A 26,652-nucleotide genomic window follows, 5' to 3' on the forward strand; every position below is an offset into this window, starting at 1 on the left:
TCTCCTTTCCTCAGAGCTGTTTGAGAGTGAGAGCTGTCCTCTATAACTGTCACCTTGAAGCTTCACTGGTCCATCCCAGATGTACGAGGACCTGCATACACAATCAGGTTCAATTTGTTTTTCCATTTCAACCTGATTGACAGTAATTCACTTAGCCAATGTGGTCTAATTAAATCAACCATAATCTTTTCATAGGGAAAGAGGAGGCCGATAGAGAAACGGAGAAAGAGAGAAGGAAAAAAAGACCAAAAGAGAGAGCGAGATCAACAACAAGGCTGTCAGCTGTAAATCCACAGCCTTATTACATAGGCATCTCCACCAGGTGCCATTGAAGCCCTGATTAGAACCATATTACCTCCTAGGGATAACACTCCTTCACTTATCCGTTGGCTTGGCCCTAAGGCAGCATAGACCAAGAATTCTCAAAGCTAGATTTCAGTTCTCAAACAAAAAAGATCTTTCACATTCAAAGCCATAAAAATAATTCCTGAAAATGTACCAAAAAAAAATAACTATGAAATGGCAAGGATCTGTATTTTGTACTGACTATCGATAAACAAACTCCATTTTAATGCAGAGCCAGAAAAATGTCAAATGATTCTGGTAGCTACAGAGACCAGCTTCAGCTTCTTCACCTCAACAATCCTGTAACATGTGCGCTGGGAGTCAGGAAGCAAGTTAAGGGAGTGCATAATTGAATAAACAAAAGAACAAAACAACGCAGAAACAGAAACAATGACGCCTGGGGAAAGAACCAAAGGGAGTGACATATATAGGACAGGTAATCAAAGAGGTGATGGAGTCCAGGTGAGTCTGATGATGCGCAGGTGCACTTAACAATGGTGACAGGTGTGTCCTATAACGAGCAGCCTGGTGACCTAGAGGCTGGAGAATGAGCACACGTGACACATCCCTTTCATTTCTCTCATTCAGTTTGTTTTTCTCTATTCAATCCATCTGATTGCATGAGAGGATTTGGGAGGATTTTTTCACCCAAAAAATAACAGATTTAGAACATTACCATATTGAAAAATCACTCATAGCAACAGTCCAAACCAGTTGCCAACACAGATTGGAATTTTAGAATCATAAGCCTTGCAGGCAGCATATGCAGACCCCCCTGATCATTTCAAAGCTAGGCAGTGTAGTCCATTACCTATTTAATAAATCCCTGTCAGCCTTTGCTTGTGCCCTAGCGCAGGGCTCAGCCCTGGTGTCAGGCTGCTGGTGGGTAGTGAACGGGCCAAGACTGGGGCTGATACACTGAGTTGGATTAGTACATTAACTGGGAGGACTATAGCCAGAACTATAAACCCTCCATCTGAAATGTATAGGCCCTGTTCTGGGAGGCCTGTTTGGGGCACAGAATAAACAGCAAAGCCAAGACCTCCAACTTTGAGGCATCAGCCCAGCTATTACAGAGGCTGCAGAGGAAGAGGGGAGGTGTTTAAAAGGAGCGCAAGTAGCAACATTTCATGTAGATCAACCCAATGGTTCATGAGAAAACATTTGTGCGGTACTTTGACCATATGGCAATAAAAACGGTATTTAGCTTGGACCCTGATCATTGCTGCTTGAAATTTAAATAAAGTCCCAATGAGATTTTTTTTTACAAGGGAGCCCTGTGTGACCAAGAGACATACAATGGATGATACAGGACACTGCAGGTATAAAACAAAGCATGCTGGTATATACACACACACACCTCCGTTTTCTTCCTACATATCAAACTTTTACAGTCACAAAGGAGACGAGGATGATGTTGAAGCTGAGAGTTTGCTTACAAACCACACACACAGTACCAGTCAAACGTTTGGACACTCCTACTCATTCAAGGGTTTTTATTTTTACAATTTCCCACATTGTAGAATAATAGGGACGACATCAAAACTATGGAATAACACATATGGAATCAGGTGGTAACCCCCCCCCCCCCCAAAAAAAAAAAAGGATTAAACAAATCTAAATATATTTGAGATTTTAGACCCTTTGCCTTGACAGCTTTGCACACTCTTGGCATACATACTTTTGGTAGTGTTGTGTATCCTTTTGGTAGTGTTGTGTATCCTTTTGGTAGTGTTGTGTATCCTTTTGGTAGTGTTGTGTATCCTTTTGGTAGTGTTGTGTATCCTTTTGGTAGTGTTGTGTATCCTTTTGGTAATGTTGTGTATCCCCACCCCAGTATAGAACAGAGGGCAGCATGAACACTCAACACTGAGGTTATGCACTGTACACGGAGCCAGGATGGAATTTTAGGGAATTATTGGAAGTAGAACAATTTGGGAGTGCGAGAGTGGAGACCCAGAGATCCACTGGGAAACTCTTGACACGGTTGTATCAGGCCATATTGGACTTTGTTAGTATCAGCTGTTATTTGGCACTGGGCCTCCAAAACTAACCCCTCTCTGACCAGCAGGACATGATGTACTGGAATCACACACAGTCGCACAAAAACACAGAGACAAACACACACACGAGAGACAAGGTCAGGAAACACAAGGGATGGAATAGAAAGGCAAACACTGCGGATGGAACTGGAGGAGAATGCAGCTGCAAGCTTATGTTTTGCTTCTAGATGATACGACTGATCCACAAACAATGGCATTGAGAGGAGAGTCATGCCGTTCCCATCACCGAGATTATGTCTTTTGTTTGGCCTAACACACACACACACACACACACACACTGGACACACATACGCCTGATGACCTCTTCCCTCACCTCATGACAGGTGAGGGGACCACACACACACACACACACACAGCCTGCTGTGTTTTGTGTACTCCTCCCAGATTCACCCTGGACAAAAACACCCATATGATTTTAATTTTACCTTTATTTAACCAGGCAAGTCAGTTAAGAACACATTCTTATTTTCAATGACGGCCTGGGAACAGTGGGTTAACTGCCTGTTCAGGGGCAGAACGACAGATTTGTACCTTATCAGCTCGGGGGTTTGAACTCACAACCTTCCGGTTACTAGTCCAACGCTCTAACCACTAGGCTACCCTGCCGCCCCATGATCCCCTATCAAATAGCCAAATTTTCACATCTTTCTTGTCAGCTTTTGCTTTTTATATAGCCATTGCTTTACCCGGCAAGGAGCAAGAGACATTCAACTTTGACCCAGTTGTTTGTGACAGTGGCATGTGTGAAATTCCTCTTTAAATTCAGACCTGCTTTCAGCTCACCATGCTTGTAAATAATGACCTTGTAATGTGTTAATTTTTCCTGTTTTTAGTGAGCATATGACAATGCTATCTGAACCAGGGTGCTGCGATGTTATTTATGTGTTTATACTTCTTGATGACAAGGACAAGTTTGATGTCGGATAACAACCATAGAATGTTCATGATTTAAAGCGTGGCAAAGCATACCGCCACAAAGAAACATTTATTTTCAAAAGAATAGAATATTTTGCGTTTATGTTACTGGTCTGTGCAGCCTACAGGCTATGCCATGTAAATCAAAATCAGTTCTTATTTCGTTCATTAAAACAGACACAGCTGGATAAACTTCTCTCCTTTCAAACTCCCCACCAGTTACTTTGGCTGAAGACAGATAAACTCCAAACCGCTAGGAGGCTGAGTTAGAAACGATTGCTATTAACCCATTATGTATCAGCTAAATATAAGGGCCTTTAAATATTTCCCTGTCAATGTCAAGAAAAGAATGATGAAATGGCAGTGTGCGTTCCCCCATGTGACGAGCACAGCTGAAGGACAACACTACATACAAAAAAAATTACGCATTAAAAGCATTTCTGTGAAGCTTTGTGATTGACAAGTTGATGTCGGACAACAATTGAATGTTCATGATTTACTACGTGACAAAGACGGTAAAATAAAAGGCGACGTTTATACTGAGGGGTTGGCAGGACTTTTAAAATGCAAACATTACCACAATCATGACTAGGTCGGTTGGCGGAAATACACGCAAAGGCTTTGTTGTCATCACTACCTTTCAGATAAAGAAATGACAGCAAGAAGTTGGCTGCGTGGTAAAGTTGGCGGCAAATCTTGGTTACAAAGGGGTGTTACAGGGGGCTGAGAAGACAGACGGTAAACAGTGTGCTCTGCCTCTCCCTTCCTCTCTGTCCAGTCAGCCACAGATTTTAAACAGCTACTCCTAAACCTGGAGAGAAAAATCTAATTTCACTCCCAAGGACAGAATCAATATATTGTATTGGCAGACATTACGGGGCATGGCATAGGATCTCCCACTCTTATTCACATCAGTAATTCCACCATATGGACAGTGATTGTGTTGACGGTGATGGAGGAACACACACGGCCATTGTTGAGGCTATCATGAAGTGATTTTATCCATCACAGCTGATGACTATGACATTACAGACCGCTGAGCAGCCAATTACACTATGATATTACAGACCGCTGAGCAGCCAATTACACTGACATTACAGACCGCTGAGCAGCCAATTACAGTATGATATTACAGACCGCTGAACAGCCAATTACACTATGACATTACAGACTGCTTAGCAGCCAATTACACTGACATTACAGACCGCTGAGCAGCCAATTACACTGACATTACAGACCGCTGAGCAGCCAATTACACTATGATATTACAGACCGCTGAGCAGCCAATTACACTGACATTACAGACCGCTGAGCAGCCAATTACACTGTGACATTACAGACTGCTGAGCAGCCAATTACACTGACATTACAGACTGCTGAGCAGCCAATTACACTGACATTACAGACTGCTGAGCAGCCAATTACACTGACATTACAGACTGAGCAGCCAATTACAGTATGAACAGCCAATTACACTATGACATTACAGACCGCTGAGCAGCCAATTACACTGACATTACAGACTGCTGAGCAGCCAATTACACTGACATTACAGACTGCTGAGCAGCCAATTACACATTACAGACCACTGACATTACAGACCGCTGAGCAGCCAATTACACTGACATTACAGACCGCTGAGCAGCCAATTACACTGACATTACAGACCGCTGAGCAGCCAATTACACTGACATTACAGACCGCTGAGCAGCCAATTACACTGACATTACAGACCGCTGAGCAGCCAATTACAGTATGATATTACAGACCACTGAACAGCCAATTACACTGACATTACAGACCGCTGAGCAGCCAATTACACTGACATTACAGACCGCTGAGCAGCCAATTACACTGACATTACAGACCGCTGAGCAGCCAATTACACTGACATTACAAACCGCTGAGCAGCCAATTACACTGTGATTACAGACCGCTGAGCAGCCAATTACACTGACATTACAGACCGCTGAGCAGCCAATTACACATGACATTACAGACCGCTGAGCAGCCAATTACACTGACATTACAGACCGCTGAGCAGCCAATTACACTGACATTACAAACCGCTTAGCAGCCAATTACACTATGACATTACAGACTGCTTAGCAGCCAATTACACTGACATTACAGACTGCTGAGCAGCCAATTACACTGACATTACAGACCGCTGAGCAGCCAATTACACTGACATTACAGACCGCTGAGCAGCCAATTACACTGACATTACAGATGACATTACCGCTGAGCAGCCAATTACACTGACATTACAGACCGCTGAGCAGCCAATTACACTATGACATTACAGACTGCTTAGCAGCCAATTACACTGACATTACAGACTGCTGAGCAGCCAATTACACTGACATTACAGACCGCTGAGCAGCCAATTACACCATGACATTACAGACCGCTGAGCAGCCAATTACACTATGACATTACAGACTGCTGAGCAGCCAATTACACCATGACATTACAGACCGCTGAGCAGCCAATTACACTGACATTACAGACCGCTGAGCAGCCAATTACACTGACATTACAGACCGCTGAGCAGCCAATTACACTGACATTACAGACTGCTGAGCAGCCAATTACACTGACATTACAAACCGCTTAGCAGCCAATTACACTGACATTACAGACCGCTGAGCAGCCAATTACACTGACATTACAGACTGCTGAGCAGCCAATTACACTGACATTACAGACCGCTGAGCAGCCAATTACACTATGACATTACAGACCGCTGAGCAGCCAATTACACTATGACATTACAGACCGCTGAGCAGCCAATTACACTGACATTACAGACCGCTGAGCAGCCAATTACACTATGACATTACAGACCGCTGAGCAGCCAATTACACTATGACATTACAGACCGCTGAGCAGCCAATTACACTATGACATTACAGACCGCTGAGCAGCCAATTACACTGACATTACAGACCGCTGAGCAGCCAATTACACTATGACATTACAGACCGCTGAGCAGCCAATTACACTATGACATTACAGACCGCTGAGCAGCCAATTACACTGTGACATTACAGACCGCTGAGCAGCCAATTACACTGACATTACAGACCGCTGAGCAGCCAATTACACTGACATTACAGACCGCTGAGCAGCCAATTACACTGACATTACAGACCGCTGAGCAGCCAATTACACTATGACATTACAGACCGCTGAACAGCCAATTACACTGTGACATTACAGACCGCTGAACAGCCAATTACACTATGACATTACAGACCACTGAACAGCCAATTACACTATGACATTACAGACCACTGAACAGCCAATTACACTATGACATTACAGACCACTGAACAGCCAATTACACTGACATTACAGACCGCTGAGCAGCCAATTACACTGACATTACAGACCGCTGAGCAGCCAATTACACTGTGATTACAGACTGATGAGCAGCCAATTACACTGTGACATTACAGACCGCTGAGCAGCCAATTACACTGACATTACAGACCACTGAACAGCCAATTACACTGACATTACAGACCGCTGAGCAGCCAATTACACTATGACATTACAGACCGCTGAGCAGCCAATTACACTGACATTACAGACTGCTGAGCAGCCAATTACACTGACATTACAGACCGCTGAGCAGCCAATTACACTATGACATTACAGACCGCTGAGATTACAGACATGAGCAGCCAATTACACTATGACATTACAGACCGCTGAGCAGCCAATTACACTGACATTACAGACCGCTGAGCAGCCAATTACACTGTGACATTACAGACCACTGAACAGCCAATTACACTGTGACATTACAGACCGCTGAGCAGCCAATTACACTGTGACATTACAGACCGCTGAGCAGCCAATTACACTGACATTACAGACCGCTGAGCAGCCAATTACACTATGACATTACAGACCGCTGAGCAGCCAATTACACTATGACATTACAGACCGCTGAGCAGCCAATTACACTATGACATTACAGACCGCTGAGCAGCCAATTACACTGACATTACAGATGAGACATTACAGACATTACAGACCGCTGAGCAGCCAATTACACTATGACATTACAGACCGCTGAGCAGCCAATTACACTATGACATTACAGACCGCTGAGCAGCCAATTACACTATGACATTACAGACCGCTGAGCAGCCAATTACACTATGACATTACAGACCGCTGAGCAGCCAATTACACTGACATTACAGACCGCTGAGCAGCCAATTACACTGACATTACAGACCGCTGAGCAGCCAATTGCACTATGATATTACAGTAAGGTAGGTAGTATTTTTTCCTGACCAGAATCACTAAGAACTAACAGAATAAATAGACATGTTTACCCCCCCCCAAAAAAATAAAGTAATTCAAAGTTGGGAGTGATTGAGGGAGAAACTCATAGTAAAGGGTGGAGGATATTGGGATGTGAATCATCACGTACAGTAATCCAAAGCAGATGCTTCTCTTCGTAATACCTCAAATATGAGTGAGGCTTAGCTGTAGTGTGTGTGTGTGTGTGTGTGTGTGTGTGTGTGTGTGTGTGTGTGTGTGTGTGTGTGTGTGTGTATTTTGCCGTTGAGCTCCAGCACCCTGTTGAAACAGTGGTGTTAATTACAGTTGATCCCTGGGTCTCATAGGAAGAGGGAGGGGTGATAAAGCATCCAATTTCAGATGAGAAAATCCCAAGCCACTGCAACGCTGAACACCATGGCTTGCCTGGCATTCTGGCTCCTTCTGGGAGACATTCATTTCCACTTCCCACAGACAAATCTGATGCTTGGATAATGCAGTCACACACACAGACTAGAGGTCGACCGATTAATCGGGGCCAATGACAATCGGAAATTGGTATTTTTGGACACCGATTTTGCAGATTTGTCACACCTTTATTTAACTAGGCAAGTCAGTTAAGAACACATTCTTATTTTCAATTACAATTTTTTTTTTAAATAAATAAAATCGGTATCGGCTTTTTTGGTCCTCCAATAATCGGTATCGGCGTTGATAAATCATAATCGGTCGACCTCCGACACAGACTCAATGACAGACACACCACACTCTCCGTATTAAAGCCAACTCCCGCGCAGTATCAGTAGACAGTTAGAGCCAATCCAGTTTGAAGGTACACAGTTGATTATAGCGTGACCTGGACTGCAGTAAACAGTCTCCGTGTGAAGCACAACAGTCTTGTCTGCTGTGGATCTGTGTCCAGTGCTGTCTGTTTTCACAATGACTCTTTAAACTGACCTATCAGTTTGTCCTGTCCTGTGGCGCAGCTCCAGACAAGCATGACAGACTGGACAAATGGATGTCATATCATGCTTTAAAAGCTTGGTTGGCGACATGAAGAAAAACTGAACAGATATGAATTAGTGACAAAAAGAGAGAGAGAGAGAGGGGAGGGGGGGGGGCTTAACAGCTGAAGTTACCATGACAGCGTTCTCACATGGATAGGAAGTAGATTAGTCTGTTTCCTGCGGCCTGTGGTGACTTCCTCAGAGGGAGGGCCTCTTATCTAGGGAGGGGCAGTAAATCACTGGCTAACCACAGACCACAAAACCACATGTCAGCGACAACAAATCAGCTGGCCCTGAATGTGTTGGCATTCAGTGAAGGGTCGGGGAGGTACTCAGATCCAGACTTATTGCAGAGAAGAAACTCATGTCCGTGGGGCATAGCGTTTGGCCAGAGCAAGGAGTCTGGGTAGACAGGCAAGTATGTCAGACCACAACACAAAACAGAGGGGCTAAATGACCACAGGCCATGTCAGCCGCAACACAGAGAGACCTGGCTGCCCAATAAGGAGATCTAGGCCTACTCATACAATCAACTAGACCATCAGAGCTTTACCAAAACAGGCTGTCTCTCAAATATGGACCTCGAAGCCAGTTCCACTGCATTTTCCACCTCATTCTTCGACTCTTATCAGGGACTGATTTAGACCTGGGACAACAGGTGGGTGCGATTCATTATCAGGTAGAAAACAAAACCAGTAGTAGTCCGGACCTCGTAGGGTAGGATTTGAATACCCCTTCAACCAACTGGCTCTTCAGCCACAGTGAATCTGCTGAGTGGGTCAACATCTGCCTCCTAGAACCAGTCTAACCCAAAGAGGCTGTCAGAGTTGATCTAATGAAAAGAACCAAAGGACATAATGTCCATGAAAACAAGAGTGAATATAACTCCTCCATTTCTATGTTCTCCATTTGCCTGTCCCTCCCATGAGACATTATCCTTCCACTTCTGCTGTTTATCGTCTAAAAAGTTGACCAGTTTTCTATTTTACATTTTTGAAATGTATTTAACTAGGCAAGTCAGTTATGAATACATTCTTATTTACAATGAAGGCCTACCAAAAGGCCTCCTGCAGGGATGGGAGTTGGGATTAAAAAATAAAAATATAGGACAAAACACATATCACAACAAGAGAGACACCACTACATAAAGAGACAACATATAGCAAGGCAGCAACACAGCATGACAACAACATGGTAGCAGCACAACAACATGGTAGCAGCACAACATGGTAGCAGCACAAAACATGGTACAAACATTATTGGGCACAGTCAACAGCACAAAGGACAAGAAGCTAGAGACAATACATCACGCAAAGCAGCTACAACTGTCAGTAAGTGTGTCCGTGGTTGAGTCTTTGAATGAAGAGGTGTTTTTGCAGCTCGTTCCAGTCTCTAGCTGCAGTGAACTGAAAAGAGGAGCGACCCAGGGATGTGTGAGCTTAGGGGACCTTAAACAAGATGTGACTGGCAGAATTGGTGTTGTAGGTGGAGGATGAGGGCTGCAGTAGATATCTCAGATAGGGGGGAGTGAGGCCTAAGAGGATTTTATAAATAAGCATCAACCAGTGGGTCTTGCGATGGGTATACAGAGATTACCAGTTTACAGAGGAGTATAGAGTGCAGTGATGTGTCCTATAAGGAACATTTTGTTGTAGAGTGTTTAACCTGTTGAGTGTAGGGGGCAGTATTTTGATGTTTGGATGAAAAACGCACCCAAATGAAACTGCCTATTTCTCAGGCCCAGAATCTAGAATATGCATATAATACTGTCAGATTAGGATAGAAAACACTCTAAAGTTTCCAAAACGGTCAAAATATTGTCTGTGAGTATAACAGAACTGATATTGCAGGCGAAAACCTGAGGAAAATCCAACAAGGAAGAGCCTAAGATAAACAAATCTCCCTGTTCCATTGCATGCCTTCCCTCCATTTAAAGTGATATCAACCAGATTTTATTTATTATTCTGAAAAATAAGCGAGAACGATCACATCGCGTCAGTGGATGGCTGGGTGCTAGCAGAGTTTTGCATGCACAGCTTGGAGTAGACATTTTCTCTCTCTCCTATTGAAAAAGCTACGTTCCGGTTGACACACCAGGTGGATTAACAACAAGCTAAACTGTGTTTTGCTATTTTGCACTTGTGATTTCATCAAAATGAAATATTTTTAGTAATTTAATTTGAATTTGGCGCTCTGCAATTCAGCGGATGTTGACGAAAATGATCCCGCTAACAGGATGGGTGCGCCAAGAAGTTAACATAAAATCCGGGGAGGGGCCAGCTGTACAAGACTATGATCTGCATATAAATGAATGAGAGAGCTTTCTACTGCCTGAGCTATGTTGTTGATGTATATTGAGAAGAGTGGGGCCTAGGATCGAGCCTTGGGGTACTTCCTTGGCGACAGGCAGTGGCTGAGACAGCAGATGTTCTGACTTTATACACTGCACTCTTTGAGAGAGGTAGTTAGCAAACCAGGCCAAAGACCCCTCAGAGACACCAATACTCCTTAGCCGGCTCACAAGAATGGAATGGTCTACCATACCAAAAGCTTTGGACATGTCAATAAAAATAGCAACACAACATTGATTAGAATCAAGAGCAATGGTGACATCATTTAGGACCTTGAAGGTTGCAGTGACACATCCAGAACCTGAGCAGAAACCAGACTGCACAGCAGAGAGAATACTATCAACAAAGAGCTATTTGAAAGTGTAATGCTTAAAACCAGCCCAAAATATTGTTTGGGGACAGACTTGGTGGAGACAACCGAGCACTGAAGGTGTTCCTTGGTAAAGATTGCCATTCCACTACCTTTGGAAGATCCGTCTTGCCGAAAAATTTTATAACCAGAAAGGTTAACATCAGTGTTCAAAACACTATTTTTTAACCATGTCTTAGTAATGACCAAAACATCTGGATTGGAGCTGTGAACCCACACTTTCAATTGATACATTTGAGGTAATAAGCTTCTAGTGTTAACGTGCAGAAAACCCAGGCTTTTACGAGCAGACACCAGTGAAGCAAATATGCGAGCACAAGTTAGAATTAGGTCTAGCAACAGTAGATGAGCCAGGGTGTACATGCACATTTCCAGATATCATCAGCAGTAAAACAATCAGGGCACGGAAGAGAACAGGAAGAGCTCTGCAGTGTTGATTTATGACATTTGAATGTGCATTAGATGGCAACAAAATCATATTGTACAGCAATTACATCAAGTAACATGAATACAAAGCCGGCGAGAGGTGGTTAGAATGGGTGGCCAAGAGTCTGTGTAACCAATAGAGTCAGATTCCCGTGGGTGGGAACAACAGCCCATGGTTGGGTAAACCGTGGCATCTCTATTACCTATATTATGACGCATTACACTATTATTATAATGATAATAACAGGCCATCATATAATGGCACCATTATTATGATCTAATACCCTATTATTGGACTGATCCCTTAGCCTTATGTCTTTGTGTGAGAGTGTGAGCATGTGTGTGTTTGTCCTGAATGGGAGAAAAGCTGCCCTACAGCCACATAGGTTCTCATGAGACGCTACACAAGGTCAGGTCTCCACCATTCCTCCAGACACCTCCTTTGAAGCCTCTTCCTAATCTAATAGAGCCACAACTGGGAATTTAGTTTCATTCTGCTTTTCAGTTACCACTTACACCAGAGAATATCTGTATTGACAAGGATTAGAGTTGGATGATAAATTGGGCTAATGATCCAATCACCATGTTGCTTTTGGTGCAGTGAGGTCATTATCAAATGTTTCTGAGCAGTGTTCCATCCTCCCAATGCTGCAGAATGATCGTAGAGGTAAAACAACAGTCTGCTCCTCTCTGCAGTAACACCACCAGACAAATCAATGCAGAGCTCTTCTCGCTGTGTACCATAGAAATACATCTGATGAAACAACTAGACCTACATCAAAAAAACAGTCAAATTGTAAAGACTTCATCCTGAGATAAGAGGATTAAACAAAACACTCCAATAGCAGTGTTCACCTTCAGTTCACATCCTCATCTGTAGTCATGGGACCTTTAAAAACAGATCATGCCTCAGACTCACGCTCCTCTACTGAAACGCATGATTAAGACAGCAGCCTCGTGTGATCATGGCGGATCAGCGCTCGCAGCTCAACGAGCAGGTCGGTAAGGTCTGGTTCTCCACAACAACTAAGGACTCAAACATTATCTTGCATTTGTTCAGTAGCAGATGACCTTCTGTTTGTGCAGATGAGAGATCACGGTACCCAAGTGTTTTCTTATCATCGCCCCTAAGAAATTAGTGTGTTGTCACAGAGAGATTAGAGAGGGAGAATGATGGAGTGGATCAAAGTGTATTAGAGGATATAATTCCCTTCTTAAAAGAACACAAAGCTATATTCTATAAAACAGTGTATTAGAATCAGGCAAAACATTTAAATTTCCAATAAGTCGCCGGAAAGAGCCGGGACTCGCATCCTTTCCACATCACTGAAACAAAACAAATGTTGTGATTTTAATAACACTATTAGCATTAGCATAGGACATATTCAATCAATCCTTATGCCAGTCTGCTGTTCCCACATGCTTCAAGAGGGCCACCATTGTTCCTGTTCCCAAGAAAGCTAAGGTAACTGCACTAAACGACTACCGCCGCGCCCCGTAGCACTCACTTCCGTCATCATGAAGTGCTTTGAGAGACTAGTCAAGGACCATATCACCTCCACCCTACCTGACACCCTAGAACCACTCCAATTTGCTTACCGCCCCAATAGGTCCACAGAGGACGCAATCGCAACCACACTGCCCTAACCCATTTGGACAAGAGGAATACCTGTGAGAATGCTGTTCATCGACTACAACTCAGCATTTAACACCATAGTACCCTCCAAACTCGTCATCAACCTCGAGACCCTGGGTCTCGACCCCGGCTGGCCCCAGGTGGTGAGGGTAGGAATCAACATCTCCACCCCGCTGATCCTCAACACTGGGGCCCCACAAGGGTGCGTTCTGAGCCCTCTCCTGTACTTCCTGTTCACCCACGACTGCATGGCATGCACGCCTCCAACTCAATCATCAAGTTTGTGGACGACACTAAAGTGGTAGGCTTGATTACCAACAACAACGAAACGGCCTACGAGGAGGTGAAGGCCCTCGGAGTGTGGTGTCAGGAAAATAACCTCACACTCAACATCAACAAAATTATTGTGGACTTCAGGAAACAGCAGAGGGAGCCCCCCCCCCATCCACATCGACGGGACATTAGTGGAGAGGGTAGTAAGATTTATGTTCCTCGGCGTACACATCACGGACAAACTGAATTGGTCCACCCACACAGACAGCATTATGAAGAAGGCACAGCAGGGCCTCTTCAGCCTCCTGAGGTTGTCGGCTTGTCATTCGGCTTGTCACCGAAAGCACTCACAAACTTCTACAGATGCACAATCGAGAGCATCCTGTCGAGCTGTATCACCGCCTGGTACGGCAACTGCTCCGCCCACAACCGTAAGGCTCTCCAGAGGGTAGTGAGGTCTGCACAACGCATCAACGGGGGCAAACTACCTGCCCTCCAAGACACCTACACCACCCGATGTCACAGGAAGGCCATAAAGATCATCAAGGACAACAACCACCCGAGCCACTGCCTGTTCACACCGCTATCATCCAGAAGGCGAGGTCAGTACAGGTGCATCAAAGCAGGGACCGAGAGACTGAAAAACAGCTTCTATCCCAAGGCCATCAAACTGTTAAACAGCCACCACTAACATTGAGTGGCTGCTGCCAACATACTGAATCAACTCCAGCCACTTTAATAATGGAAATTGATGGAAAAAAATGTATCACTAGCCACTTTAAACAATGCCACTTAATATGTTTACATACCCTACATTACTCATCTCATATGTATATACTGTACTCTATATCATCTACTGCATCTTGCCATCTTTATGTAATACATGTATCACTAGCCACTTTAAACTATGCCACTTTATGTTTCTATACCCTACATTACTCATCTCATATGTATATACTGTACTCTATACCCTCTACTGCATATTGCCTATGCCGTTCTGTACCATGACTCATTTATATACCTTTATGTACATGTTCTTTATCCCTTTACACTTGTGTGTATAAGGTAGTAGTTGTGGAATTGTTAGGTTAGATTGCGCATTGGTTATTACAGCATTGTCGGAACAAGAAGCACAAGCATTTCGCTACACTCGCATTAACATCTGCTAACCATGTGTATGTGACAAATAAAATTTGATTTGATAGCGTATTTGTTTCCACATGGTCAGACAAGTTGTCCTGATCCTAGCCTGGCTCTACAATAGGTTATCCTAAACGGGAGTCCCTGGGGCCAATCCTCCTCTGAGTACGGAATGTAAACATGTATCTGGCACTGGCTCACATCCCTCCATGTCTGGTCACTAGTAAGTAAACAAGACTTTGGCTGCATTTACACAAGCAGCCCAATTCTGATCTTTTTTTCACTAATTGGTATTTTGACCAATCAGATTGGCTCAGGACATTACAAGTGTAGTGGGGACAGTGCAGAGGGGACACATCAATGAAATTGGGCATGATCATTGTAAGGTAGCTAGGTGAACAAACTAAATTATTGAGCAAAGTATGCAAACAAACCAACGCACACAAGTATTTATTTTATTTCACCTTTATTTGACCAGTTAGGCCAGTTGAGAACAAGTTCTCATTTACAACTGCGACCTGGCCAAGATAAAGCAAAGCAGTGCGACACAAACAACAACAGAGTTACACATGGAATAAACAAACGTACAGTCAATAACACAATAGAAAATTCTATATACAGTGTGAGCAAATAAGGTAAGATTTGGGAGGTAAGGCAATAAATAGGCCATGGGGGTGTAGTAATTACAATTTACACTGGAATGATAGATGTGCAGAAGATGAATGTGCAAGTAGAGATACTGGGGTGCAAAGGAGAAAAAAATATATTACAATATGGGGATGAGGTAGTTGGATGGGCTATTTACAGATGGGCTATGTACAGGTGCAATGATCTGATCTGTAAGCTGCTCTGACAGCTGATGCGTAAAGTTAGTGAGGGAGATATGAGTCTCCAGCCTCAGTGATTTTTGCAATTTGTTCCTGTCATTGGCAGCAGAGAACTGGAAGGAAAGGCAGCCAAAGGGGGAATTGGCTTTGGGGCTGACCAGTGAAATATACCTGCTGGAGCGCGTGCTACGGGTGGGTGCTGCTATGGTGACCAGTGAGCTGAGATAAGGTGGGGCTTTACCTAGCAAAGACTTATATATGACCTGAAGCCAGTGGGTTTGGTGACGAATATGAAGTGAGGACCAGCCAACGACAGCATACAGGTCGCAGTGGTGGGTAGTATATGGGGCGTTGGTGACAAAACGGATGGCACTGTGATAGACTGCATCCAATTTGCTGAGTAGAGTGTTGGAGGCTATTTTGTAAATGACATCGCCGAAGTCAAGGATCGGTAGGATAGTCAGTTGAACGAGGGTATTTTGGCAGCATGAGTGAAGGATGCTTTGTTCTGAAATACGAAGCCAATTCTAGATTTTATTTGGGATTGGAGATGCTTAATGTGAGTCTGGAAGGATAGTTTACAGTCTAATCAGACACCTAGGTATTTGTAGTTGTCCACATATTCTAAGTCAGAACCGTCCAGAATAGTGATGCTAGACAGGCGGGCAGGTGCAGGCAGCGATCAGTTGAAGAGCATGCATTTAGTTTTAGTTTAGCAGTTGGAGGCCACGGACGGAGTGTTGTATGGTGTTGAAGCTCGTTTGGAGATTTGTTAACACAGTGTCCAAAGGGCCAGAGGTACATAGAATGGTGTCATCTGCGTAGAGGTGGATCAGAGAATCACCAGCAGCAAGAGCGACATCATTGATGTACACAGAGAAAAGAGTCGGCCCGAGAATTGAACCCTGTGGCACCCTCATAGAAACTGACAGAGGTCCACACAACAGGCCCTCCGATTTGAAATATTGGGATTCGAAATGGTGGGTGATCTGTTAACTTGGCTTTCGAAGACCTTAGAAAGGCAGGGTAGGATAGATATCTGTAACAGTTTGGGTCTAGAGTGTCTCCCCCTTTGAAGAGGGGGATGACCGTGGCAGCTTTCCAATCTTTGTGGATCTCAGACGATACGAAAGAGAAGTTGAACAGGCTAGTAATAGGGGTTGCAACAATTGCGGCTGATAATTTTAAAAAGAGAGGGTCCAGATTGTCTAGCCCAGGTGATTTGTAGGGGTCCAGGTTTTGCAGCTCTTTCAGAACATCATCTATCTGGATTTGGGTGAAGGAGAAATGGGGGAGGCTTGGGAAAGTTGCTGTAGGGGTGCAGAGCTGTTGACCGGGGTTGGGGTAGCCAGGTAGAAAGCATGGCCAGCCGTAGAAAAATGCTTATTGAAATTCTCAATTATCGTGGATTTATCGGTAGTGACAGTGCTTCCTAGCCTCAGCACATTGGGCAGCTGGGAGGAGGTGCTCTTATTCTCCATGGACTTTACAGTGTCCCAGAACTTTTGGGAGTTTGTGCTACAGGATGCACATTTGTTTGAAAAAGCTAGCCTTAGCTTTCCTAACTGCCTGTGTATATTGGTTCCTAACTTCCCTGAAAAGTTGCATAGTGCGAGCGCTATTCGATGTTAATGCAGTAGGCATGCACACACACACACACCTTTAAGCATGCTATTGACAGACACAGCAGGGAAGGCCATTCTATAGAGCATTGCAGAGGAAAGAACAGAGCAGTGAGGAAAGGCTTTCACTTAAAGTTACTGCATGTGGAGACAGTGAGGGTCTCTTGCTCTCACTCTCTTCCTCCTCCTACTCTCTTGCGCAATCTTCCTCCCTCTCTGTAACCAGCTGTATGCATAAGTGCAGTGGCAGATCTGGGGAGCCCCTCACATTTTCAACAGCCTTGGTACGTGCACACTTAACACACACACTACTGATTACCATAGTCTGATTAATCACGTCTGGGCCAATAGGAACTGCGACTAATCCTCTCTCCCTCTATTGGGCCATCCAAAACAAGGCATATCCTCATCCATTAATCTAGCAATTGCTGTAGAATGAACTAGCAGTACATTCACCATCCTGAGTTGCACCCAGATAACTGACCCCGAATCCAACACCAGTCATACGAGCGTTGAGCTGAGTGACTGGATTAAATGTTGGCCATTACCTTCTCGTCTTTAGCGCCAGGCATGAATCACGTGGGCCTGCATGCGGTTCTGCATCGGGCCTGGGGGCAGAGCACACCCCTCCCTCTGCAACCTCCTGTTGTAAGATGAGTCCATGTCCTGCTACAAGTAAATGTGTGTGTATTGAAGTGCGTATTAGTATATTGGAATTGTGTATTCATGGTACATGTATAATAAAGTATCATGATATTTCCATTAAGTTGTGTTATGTTTGTTCCTTATATAATGACAAACTGGGGCGTAGGTTCAACTACTTTTAATGAACATATACTTCAGCTAGAAAACTCCATGTTTAGCCATGCAAGGCATTCTTTAACCCTCCACCTAGCCCGCTGGGTAACGTAGTCTAAATGTTTTTAACACATAACAACATCTTCTTTCCTTTAAAAGAAAACTACTTTTCTATGTAACTACACATGTCACATCACATTTGTTTACTCAGCCTGCATAACATGCAATTTTCAATAACACACATTTCTTTCCCTAAATTATTTTCCCTTAAAAATAGAAAATCTTTTCAACTGAATATAGTCTGTCCAACAATACTCTATTGTGGCTCTTTCTTTTCACATAAACCAAACATTCAGTCCAGGTGCCCCTTTTTTGAATTTTTTAGCAATTCTCCATTAGCCTTTCAGGGGCTCTGACAGTCCTTTTTGGTGGTTCTGCTGAAGTGCTTCCTGAAACAGTTGGAAAGTGTTCATTGTCTGTCAGGATGTTCTGACTGAATTGTCCATTTCTAAAGGCATTTGATGCTTCAGCAGTATCCTCCTGATGATCCTCAGTCCGTTGAGTGAATGGCTGAAGCCTTAGATCCACTGTGTTTCGTCTCAGTTGTGATCCATGCTCCGTTTGGATCTCATAGGATCGCGGTGCAACTTCTCTCTGCACACACCCTTGCTGCATCCAGGTTTCTGTAGTGATGTCTCGGAGTCGTACACGATCTCCAGGTTTCAGTTCAGGTAAGTGTCTTGCACTTTTGTCGTGTCGCTATTTTTGTTTGTCTTTCTGTTTTTCCTTCGCGAGTTTGATTTTGTGAGCACCTCTGGGTGTTTGCAAGTCCTCATGGGCGGGTAGGTTGGTTCTGATGCGACGTCCCATCAACATTTGTGCAGGTGAAAGTCCGTTTTGCAGCGGTGCACTGCGGTAGATCATCAGATTTTTTAGGAAATCCTCCTTTCCATCGTGTGTCTGTTTCATCAGACCTTTGACAATTTTGTAGTAGGGTCTGTTGGGTACTTGATGAGGCATTAGCGGCTCTGCTTGCTGCTTTGGCCTGTAGGTCAAACACAGTTCACATGAAGAAGTGGTCTGGCTGATTTCCTGGTTCATTCTTGGCCAGTTCATTACTTCACATGCTCGTCGTTTGCATTTTTCCTTACCCAAGTAGCCCTCATGTATTTTTTGTAGCATTTATTTGCGTAGTGTCATGGGAATGACAATCTTGTTGCCTTTGAACACTATGTCATCCACAACGGTGAGCTCTGCATATCCAGTAATCCTGTATTCTCCTTGGACAGTTGTTTTTCTGTGCAGGCCATCCTTTTAGTGTTGTTTCTTTCAACTCTGTCATTGATTTTTTCAGCTGAGGTCTCTCTTTTGATTTGCTCCATTCTCTCAGAAGACACAGGAAGTGATGCTACGATCATGTCGACGTAGGCCTGAATCTCAGTGTTTTTCTGTGTGTCGAAGCTCTCCTTCTTGTCGACTGCTCGAGAAAGAGTGTCGGCGGCGAACATGAACTTTCCCAGGGTGTAGATCATCTTCACATCATACTTTTGCAGTCTGATCAACATTCTCTGGATTCTCATTGGACAATCATTCAGTGGCTTAGACATGATTGACACCAATGGTTTGTCGTCGGTTTCTACTTCGAAGTCTCGTCCGTAGACGTATTGATGAAACCTTTCGCAAGCGTATGTCCTTGCCAGCAGTTCTTTCTCTATTTCTGCATACCTTGTCTCTGCGCCTATCAAGGCTCTGGGCGCATAATGTGTGTCGTCATTCTGTTGCAGAAGAACTGCTCCCAGGCCAAACTGTGACACGTCTGCAGAAATCCTTGTGCTTTTCTCTGGATCATAGAACCTGAGCACTGGCTCTTCTGTGATTGTCTTCAGGTTTTTGAAGCAGTTTTCCTGTTCATGGGACCATTCCCATTCATTTTTCTGTTCCAGAAGACATCTGAGTGAAGCGGACTGTGCTGACAGTTGAGGTATGAACTTTGCAAGGTAAGTGATCATGCCCATGAAGTGTCTCACGTCGTCCTTGTTCTTCGGGCGCTCCATGTTGTTAATGGTGATGTTTTCCTCGGGTCTGGTTTGACTCCATCCTCTGAAAGTATATCTCCCACGAAGGTAAGTGTCTTCACACCAAACTCACATTTGTCTTTGTTTAGTTTTAGGTTAACTTTCCGTGTCAGGTCCAGCACTTGTCTCACTCTCGCATTGTGTTCTTCTTTTGTGGACCCCCAAATGATGATTTCATCCATCATAGTCTCCACTCCTGGAATGCGTTCGAAGATCATGTGGATTGTCTTGTGGTAGACCTCTGGCGCTGAGAGAATCCCATATGAAATCTGTACCTGCCATCAGGTATTTTGAATGTGCATAGCCTTGAGCTTGCATCATCTAGCTTCATTTGCCAGAATCCTGATGAGGCATCAAACTTACTGAACAACTTTGCTTCAGCAAACTGCGACATTATCTCTTCTCTGGTTGGCAACTTGAAATGCTTTCTCTTGATTGATTTGTTGAGATCTCACGGGTCTAGACATATCCTGAGATCGCCGTTCTTTTTCACCACAATAACCAGTGAGCTTATCCAGTCTGTAGGTTCTTCCATTTTTGGATTGAACACAAGCAGGCTTTGCACTGAGCCCTGGCTTTGGAGGGGGAGGTTAGTGGTAAATCAGGTCAGTGATATCTCGGATACTGACAGATCACTCACTCATAGATATGGCCAGTCGTAACAACTCAAGAGTTCAAGTTGAACATGTATACTCCATCATAGTACCACCACAGACTAAGGTATGCAGTGCAGCGGTGCCCCTGAATAGGACTCAGTAATAACTGTTGCAGCACAGCCAAACACAATGGTCACATATCAAAAGGCAGCCTAATCCCTATACGGTGTCCTAATTTGGAACAAGGCCCATAGGGCTCGTCAAAAGTAGTACACTATATAGGGAATAGGGTGCCATTTGGGATGTACCGTACAGTGTGCTTCGACATCGCTTGCTGTTTGGGGTTTTGGGCTGGGGTGTTTTGGCTGCTGATGTAAAAATGGCTTTATAAAATAAGATTGATTGACTAACAGCCTTTTCACAGCTTACTGTAAGCAGAAAATTAAACTCACTTGTATTCACTGCAGGTGGTGTCGTTCATTGGTGGCTTATGGTGTGGAACCAGAGGCGTGTTGTGTTTAGGGAGGAAGAGGAAGAGCAATAGGACAGAGTTGCTGAAATGCAGAGTGTTGATGGTGTCTCCAGTGAATCAACAGCTTTGACAAGGGGCTGTCATCACCTGCTAGTGTCGCAACAATCAGCAGTAGAAATGTTAGACCATTCTTACTCTCGTCTCCCACTGATGAGACCGAGCTAGAGCGAGTGAGAGCGAACGAGACAGGAAACCTTTCATCAGTGTAGCAACTCCACCCAGCCAGCGACCCACTTATAGATCTGTCCCTACTTCAACCACAGCTCACATGATCCCAGAGGTGGAAATGAGTGTGGACACAAAACGTACACACACTGCTGACAGATGTCCAGGAAAAGTTGAGTGGCTGTTGTATCCCGGTGGAAACACCTGCAGAACCTGCATCTCCTCCTGACAGCTCGAAGCCTATTCCCAGCTCTTATCCAATTCAAAAAAGCTCTCTCTCTCTCACACTAACCTCTCTCTATCCATCTACGTCTCCCTCTCCCCATATCTTTTTTTTAGATTCGCTCTCTTTTGTTTTCTCAATCTCTCTTTCTACATCTCCCGCTCCACTCACCTCTGTCAGATTGCTCTATTTAGCCTGACAAAACAGAAACCTTTCTCGCCATCAGTCCTTCGCAAAACCATCCTCAAATTGAAACTCCAATCCTTAGGGTGCATCTAGATTCACAACACAGCTCGTTTCATTAACATAGCCTGTGGAGAATTCCACTATGGAGAGTGCTGCAGCAAAGCTGAGACCGCTAGCTATGTCACGTCTCCTTAATGTTGCTTCGTGGCCTCGTCTGTAGGCTCCACACACACACACCCCTAAGCCCCAAAACTTGATCGGAGTTAAAGAGGCAGGCCTAGAGCCTCCACCTCCAATGGGAGGGCAGTATTCACCAGTGGGTGTGGAGAAGAAGGGGAGCAGGCCATGTTTCTCTAACTGTTTATTTTGCAGGATTCCCCAAGCACTCCCCCAGCTGCCAAACTAAGCCAGAGGAAAGGACGGCAGCACACACATACACAGCCTTGTCTGTCTACCAAGGTTGTCTCACTAGGCCTCTTTGCCTACCCACCCCCCCCAACTACACTCCAAGTGTCAGCTACAGGTCATATCCTCCACATATCCTCCAACCATTTCCCTATTCTCGTTCATTCCGCCTTCCTCCTCCTCTCACTTCAAGAAACCAGCGTGGGAAGCAGGGGAGGGAGAGTGAAATGAATCCACACTGCATGTCTTAAACATGGCTCCTTATCCAGCTTTCTCTGCCACTCTTGGGCTGCATCCCAAATGTCACCCTATTCCCTATAGAGTGCACTACTTTTGACCAGGGCCCATAGGGAATAGGGTGCCATTTGGATGGCATACATGTGTGAGCTACATAAATCGTCCAGTGTGTGTGTAATATTACACATCCAAAACACCTTTATGGAAGCTATTGCAGCTAGCTGAAACATTCTCTATATTGTGGTTAGTGGTATATCAAAGCACTTGGAAGCTGCATTTGCTGTGTGTAGGTTTTCTTCCTTTGTTCTAAGTGTATACATCTGCTCTCCCAGCAGGTCCCTCCCTCCTCGGGTCCCAAATGGCTCCCTTTTCCCTCTATAGTGCACTACTTTTGACCAGAGATAGGGGCCATTTGGGACGCTGCCATACTGTGTGCACCAGTGCAGAAATGATCTGAAGGCTAAAGGGAGAGAGGGATAAGTGAATTAAAGATGCTGGCTGAAAACAACCTGGTCGTTGATGAATGGGATCTGTAAAGTGTGTGTGTCCGTCCTTTAGAGTCAGCCCCTCTGCGACTCCACACAGCCCAGGAATAATAAATGAGCTGTACCATTCCTCATGTCTGGCAGCCTTCCACCTGCTGCTGAGGTAATACTGTAGACGCCAGCGTGACACACAGAGGTGAGACACATCAGGGAGGTCATTAAAGGCCTCAACCACAACAGCAATATCCTAGTGGCCAATATTAGCTAGTTGAAGCAACGTCATGCTGACGTCTTATTTGTTGCGTCATGGCCAGCCAGGGTGGATACTGAAAGAAATGGGACTTTTTTTGACACAAGTCATTTTAATGACCAGAAAAAAGAAAAAAACTCTCAGTGGGAGGTAGAGGACTGAATGACTGTTTTCGCCTGATGGGAGGCGTGGGGGAGACACTTCCATAGTCCTCAGTAGGTTTAGCTCGGTCATGCGTTCAGAGTCTGAGTCAAAGGGCTTAGAGTGTATACAGGGTTACGGTACACTAGGGTAGCTGCCTGTTCTGGCTGGCCAGCCACTGTGAACTAGTGTACTTCAGGGAGTGTGCCCTAGGTAGGGCACTGACTCTAGGGAGCGTTAACTGAAACAGAGGAGGAAACATCAAACAAGCCTCTTCGGATTGGTTCCGTCTCCAGGTACACTAGGACAAAGGGGAACAGGGAGAAGAATCCCCCTGTGGATTAACGGGTGTCACTAGGACACAGGCTGGGTTGTGACACACACACACACCCCTGCAGCAGCCCACTGTCTGGGTCCCAATGGGACCATCAACACCAGAGAGAAAGAGGGATATGAATCCTAAATCAAAGGGCATCAAGTTCCTTCCGTGATGAAGGAGGGCATAGGGGACGTGGAGGGCAGAAGGTCTGCATAACGGCCCAATACATGGGCTGACCAGCAAGGAAATTGAGAAGAATTTCAGAAATCACAGGCAATGCAAATTACAAAATAGCACACCATGCACTGCCAATGCAACGCTGTCCAAAACATAAACTGGACAAAATTCTTCCCAGTCCAAAATGCTGCTCTTTGTGTCTCAGAAAGATATCCCATCTAGAAATGTGACAGTGATTCAGCCAATTCCATTCCTTCGGCCTTCGGTCCAACTTGAGTCCATGCCATCAGCAGTGTGCCACAATAATACTTGTGGAAGAGGGAGAGGAAACTGTGACACTAAATAAACACACACTAATTCACAGCACAGCGGTACAGTATGTATGCCTTGAGATACAAAACACACTCCAGTTAGTGGACCCATCTAAAGCACATGCTATTAGCTCAGTTGCTACTCTCCAAATGGCCATAGCAGAGAATCAGAAGAGAGAGTGGTGAAGGAAAGAAAACGGAATCGCACTGCAAGGATTAAAACTGTACATACACGTGTTTCTTCAAACACCGACTAATCAACCCAAATAGGACTGTGCAACAAACCCTAAGCCTATTTTCAGGGGTGTAGTAATGTAGTGCTAAATGGGATATATTATTATTATTATAGTATCTCTGTTGCAAGTACACGCCAGTCTGGCAGCGTGGTGTCTGAGGGAAGGAGGCCCCAACAAGTACAGCCTGTTCAGCTGAGAGCTGTGAGTCACACTGGCTTGTCAAACTCCACCAAGGACAGGAGGAAAAACCAGAACCAGAACCTGTGTGTATGTTCATAAGAAGAGGATGTGGAGGAGATCTTTCCTGAACACTCCAGAGTGGCAGTGGGAGAGAATCTGAAAATCTCAACTGCCATCAAAAACAAAGCAGCCTGGCCAGCGACAGGAGGAGGACAAATATCAAGTGTTTCCATAAGGCGCGGTGGCTTTGAAAAATCCAACTTACTTGATGAAGCAGCGGGCTCCTTCGAACGTATATCCCTCCTCCCATCCGGTTGGTAAATCTATGCGGGAAAGAGAAGGGGCGTGGGGGGGGGGTAATGAATAGGCTACGAGACAAATACATCGCAACACACACAAGCGGCTGATACGAGCAGAGATCTGTGCGTGATCGAAAATACCGTTCCCCTTACGCAATATATACAGCCTACCGATATGCTATGCATTAATGACATAGCCTAGTAAGGATGATCGAATAGCCTCGTCGTCATTTCTATTCGTATCCGTTATTCAACATATTGTATTGATAGGCGTGAGATTGTAAAAACCTGCTTCCTGGGCATTGACAGTGTGAGGATCTATGCATTCCGCGCACGATGTATTCTCTCTAATGCAATGGATATGGTATGGTAACAATAACATCCTTATCCGAAGTCATGTTCACAGCAATACAAACATTTGTTGCATTCAACATTTGTAGCGAGTTACGCATCAATGTTTCATGTTATCATTTTATCAACAGCTGTTGTTACAATGGTTACAAAATAACTGCCCAGTGCTTCGGCTACGGGCTTAAGCCTTACAGTTTAGTCTACAACCATGGCAAGTTGCAAACAATCATGTAAAAAAAGAACCTAAAGAAACTAACTTCTTTGTTTATGAATGTGAATGCCTACGTGACCGAACTTTCAACAACTCTGTCGCAATGCCTAGGTGACATTAATCGGCGGCTCAACTTGGTCTGAGCGCAGAGGAGAGAAAGACAGGCGGCTGTTGCTTGCGGCAGGGAGTCTTCGCTCAACGTTTCTCGGTGGTTTCTGAAACCATTTAAAACCGAGACTCTTGCCGTATGTAACGATTGGAAGAGTTCGATGCGAACCGTTTTTACCTGGGGTTGTTCTGTGCCCCGTTATGACGGCCTCTCCGGTGACGGGATGAAGCCAGGTCGTACTCTTGGCTTCTTCACTGTTGGGTAAGAAACGGGGAGAAGGTGAACACGCAAATAACACAGACATAAACAAACGCGTCGAAACAAAGCCAATTCACTTCCATGCGCCGTATCCTGAGAATATTTACTTGATGAAGAATATCCTTCCGTCCCGAGCCACCCCATAACTCCAAGAAGAAGGCAGGCAGGAGAGCCAGTCTGGGTTTAGATCCGCCGCCATGTCGAGCAGAGGACGGAGACTGGAGTGCGCGTATCCGTGCCGTGGGCGCGTACTCGGAAACCCTAAGCAACTGGGCGCGGGGAACCTCTGTGGGGCGGGAGCGTGCTTGCATGGTAGAGAGGTCTCCTGTTTTCACCTTGTTTTCAAAACTTTTATTGAAACAAATTATGTTTTGTACGTGCATACTAAGGAGCATAAACACTAGCGTAAAATAGCCTAGAGCAAGCCTATGATTCCAAAAAATATCCCACCTCAGTTATTTACATTCTAAATATGTGAAATTCAATTTCCCATGTCACAATTAATTAGATATGGCATTGAGTAATATATACATTCACACATGATGTCCTTGTAGCCTGGGGCTACTGTATTCACCAATAGAATACTCATCCTGCGAGTGTGTTAAACCTTACATGGATGGTCCGTGGGTACTGTTCCGTATTATCACTCATGCCCTCCCAGGTCTACCTTGTACCTCACTGCATGGTTCAGCTGTCTATAAATCCTTCTCCCTCCCCCTCCTTAGCCCCCCTCACCCCCTCTCTATAGGTCAGACAGAGCAGAGGGTCCCGAGTAGATTGGATGCATGTGTGTGTGAATGGGTGCATGTATGCGAGTGTAGAAGTGCAAGT

At 44.7% G+C, this 26,652-nt stretch overlaps 1 protein-coding gene across 7 annotated transcripts in view; it reads right to left on the bottom strand.

Annotated features, from left to right (window-relative positions):
- LOC135514827 (pleckstrin homology domain-containing family A member 5-like) overlaps window positions 1–26,047 on the bottom strand; it is a 194,564-nt gene extending 168,517 nt beyond the window's left edge. For all 7 annotated transcript variants that reach the window (XM_064938466.1, XM_064938465.1, XM_064938464.1 and 4 more), the window contains exons 1-3: window positions 25,929–26,047; window positions 25,741–25,817; window positions 24,859–24,916 (exon numbers count right to left, since the gene is read on the bottom strand). In XM_064938466.1, the coding sequence (XP_064794538.1) occupies window positions 24,859–24,916; window positions 25,741–25,817; window positions 25,929–26,020 (227 nt within the window). In that variant the 5' untranslated portion in view covers window positions 26,021–26,047. The remainder of the gene's footprint in view (window positions 1–24,858; window positions 24,917–25,740; window positions 25,818–25,928) is intronic.
- Window positions 26,048–26,652: the final 605 nt, after the last annotated feature.

Source organism: Oncorhynchus masou, chromosome 26 (assembly GCF_036934945.1).
Source record: "Oncorhynchus masou masou isolate Uvic2021 chromosome 26, UVic_Omas_1.1, whole genome shotgun sequence".
NCBI classification, from domain to species: Eukaryota; Metazoa; Chordata; class Actinopteri; order Salmoniformes; family Salmonidae; genus Oncorhynchus; species Oncorhynchus masou.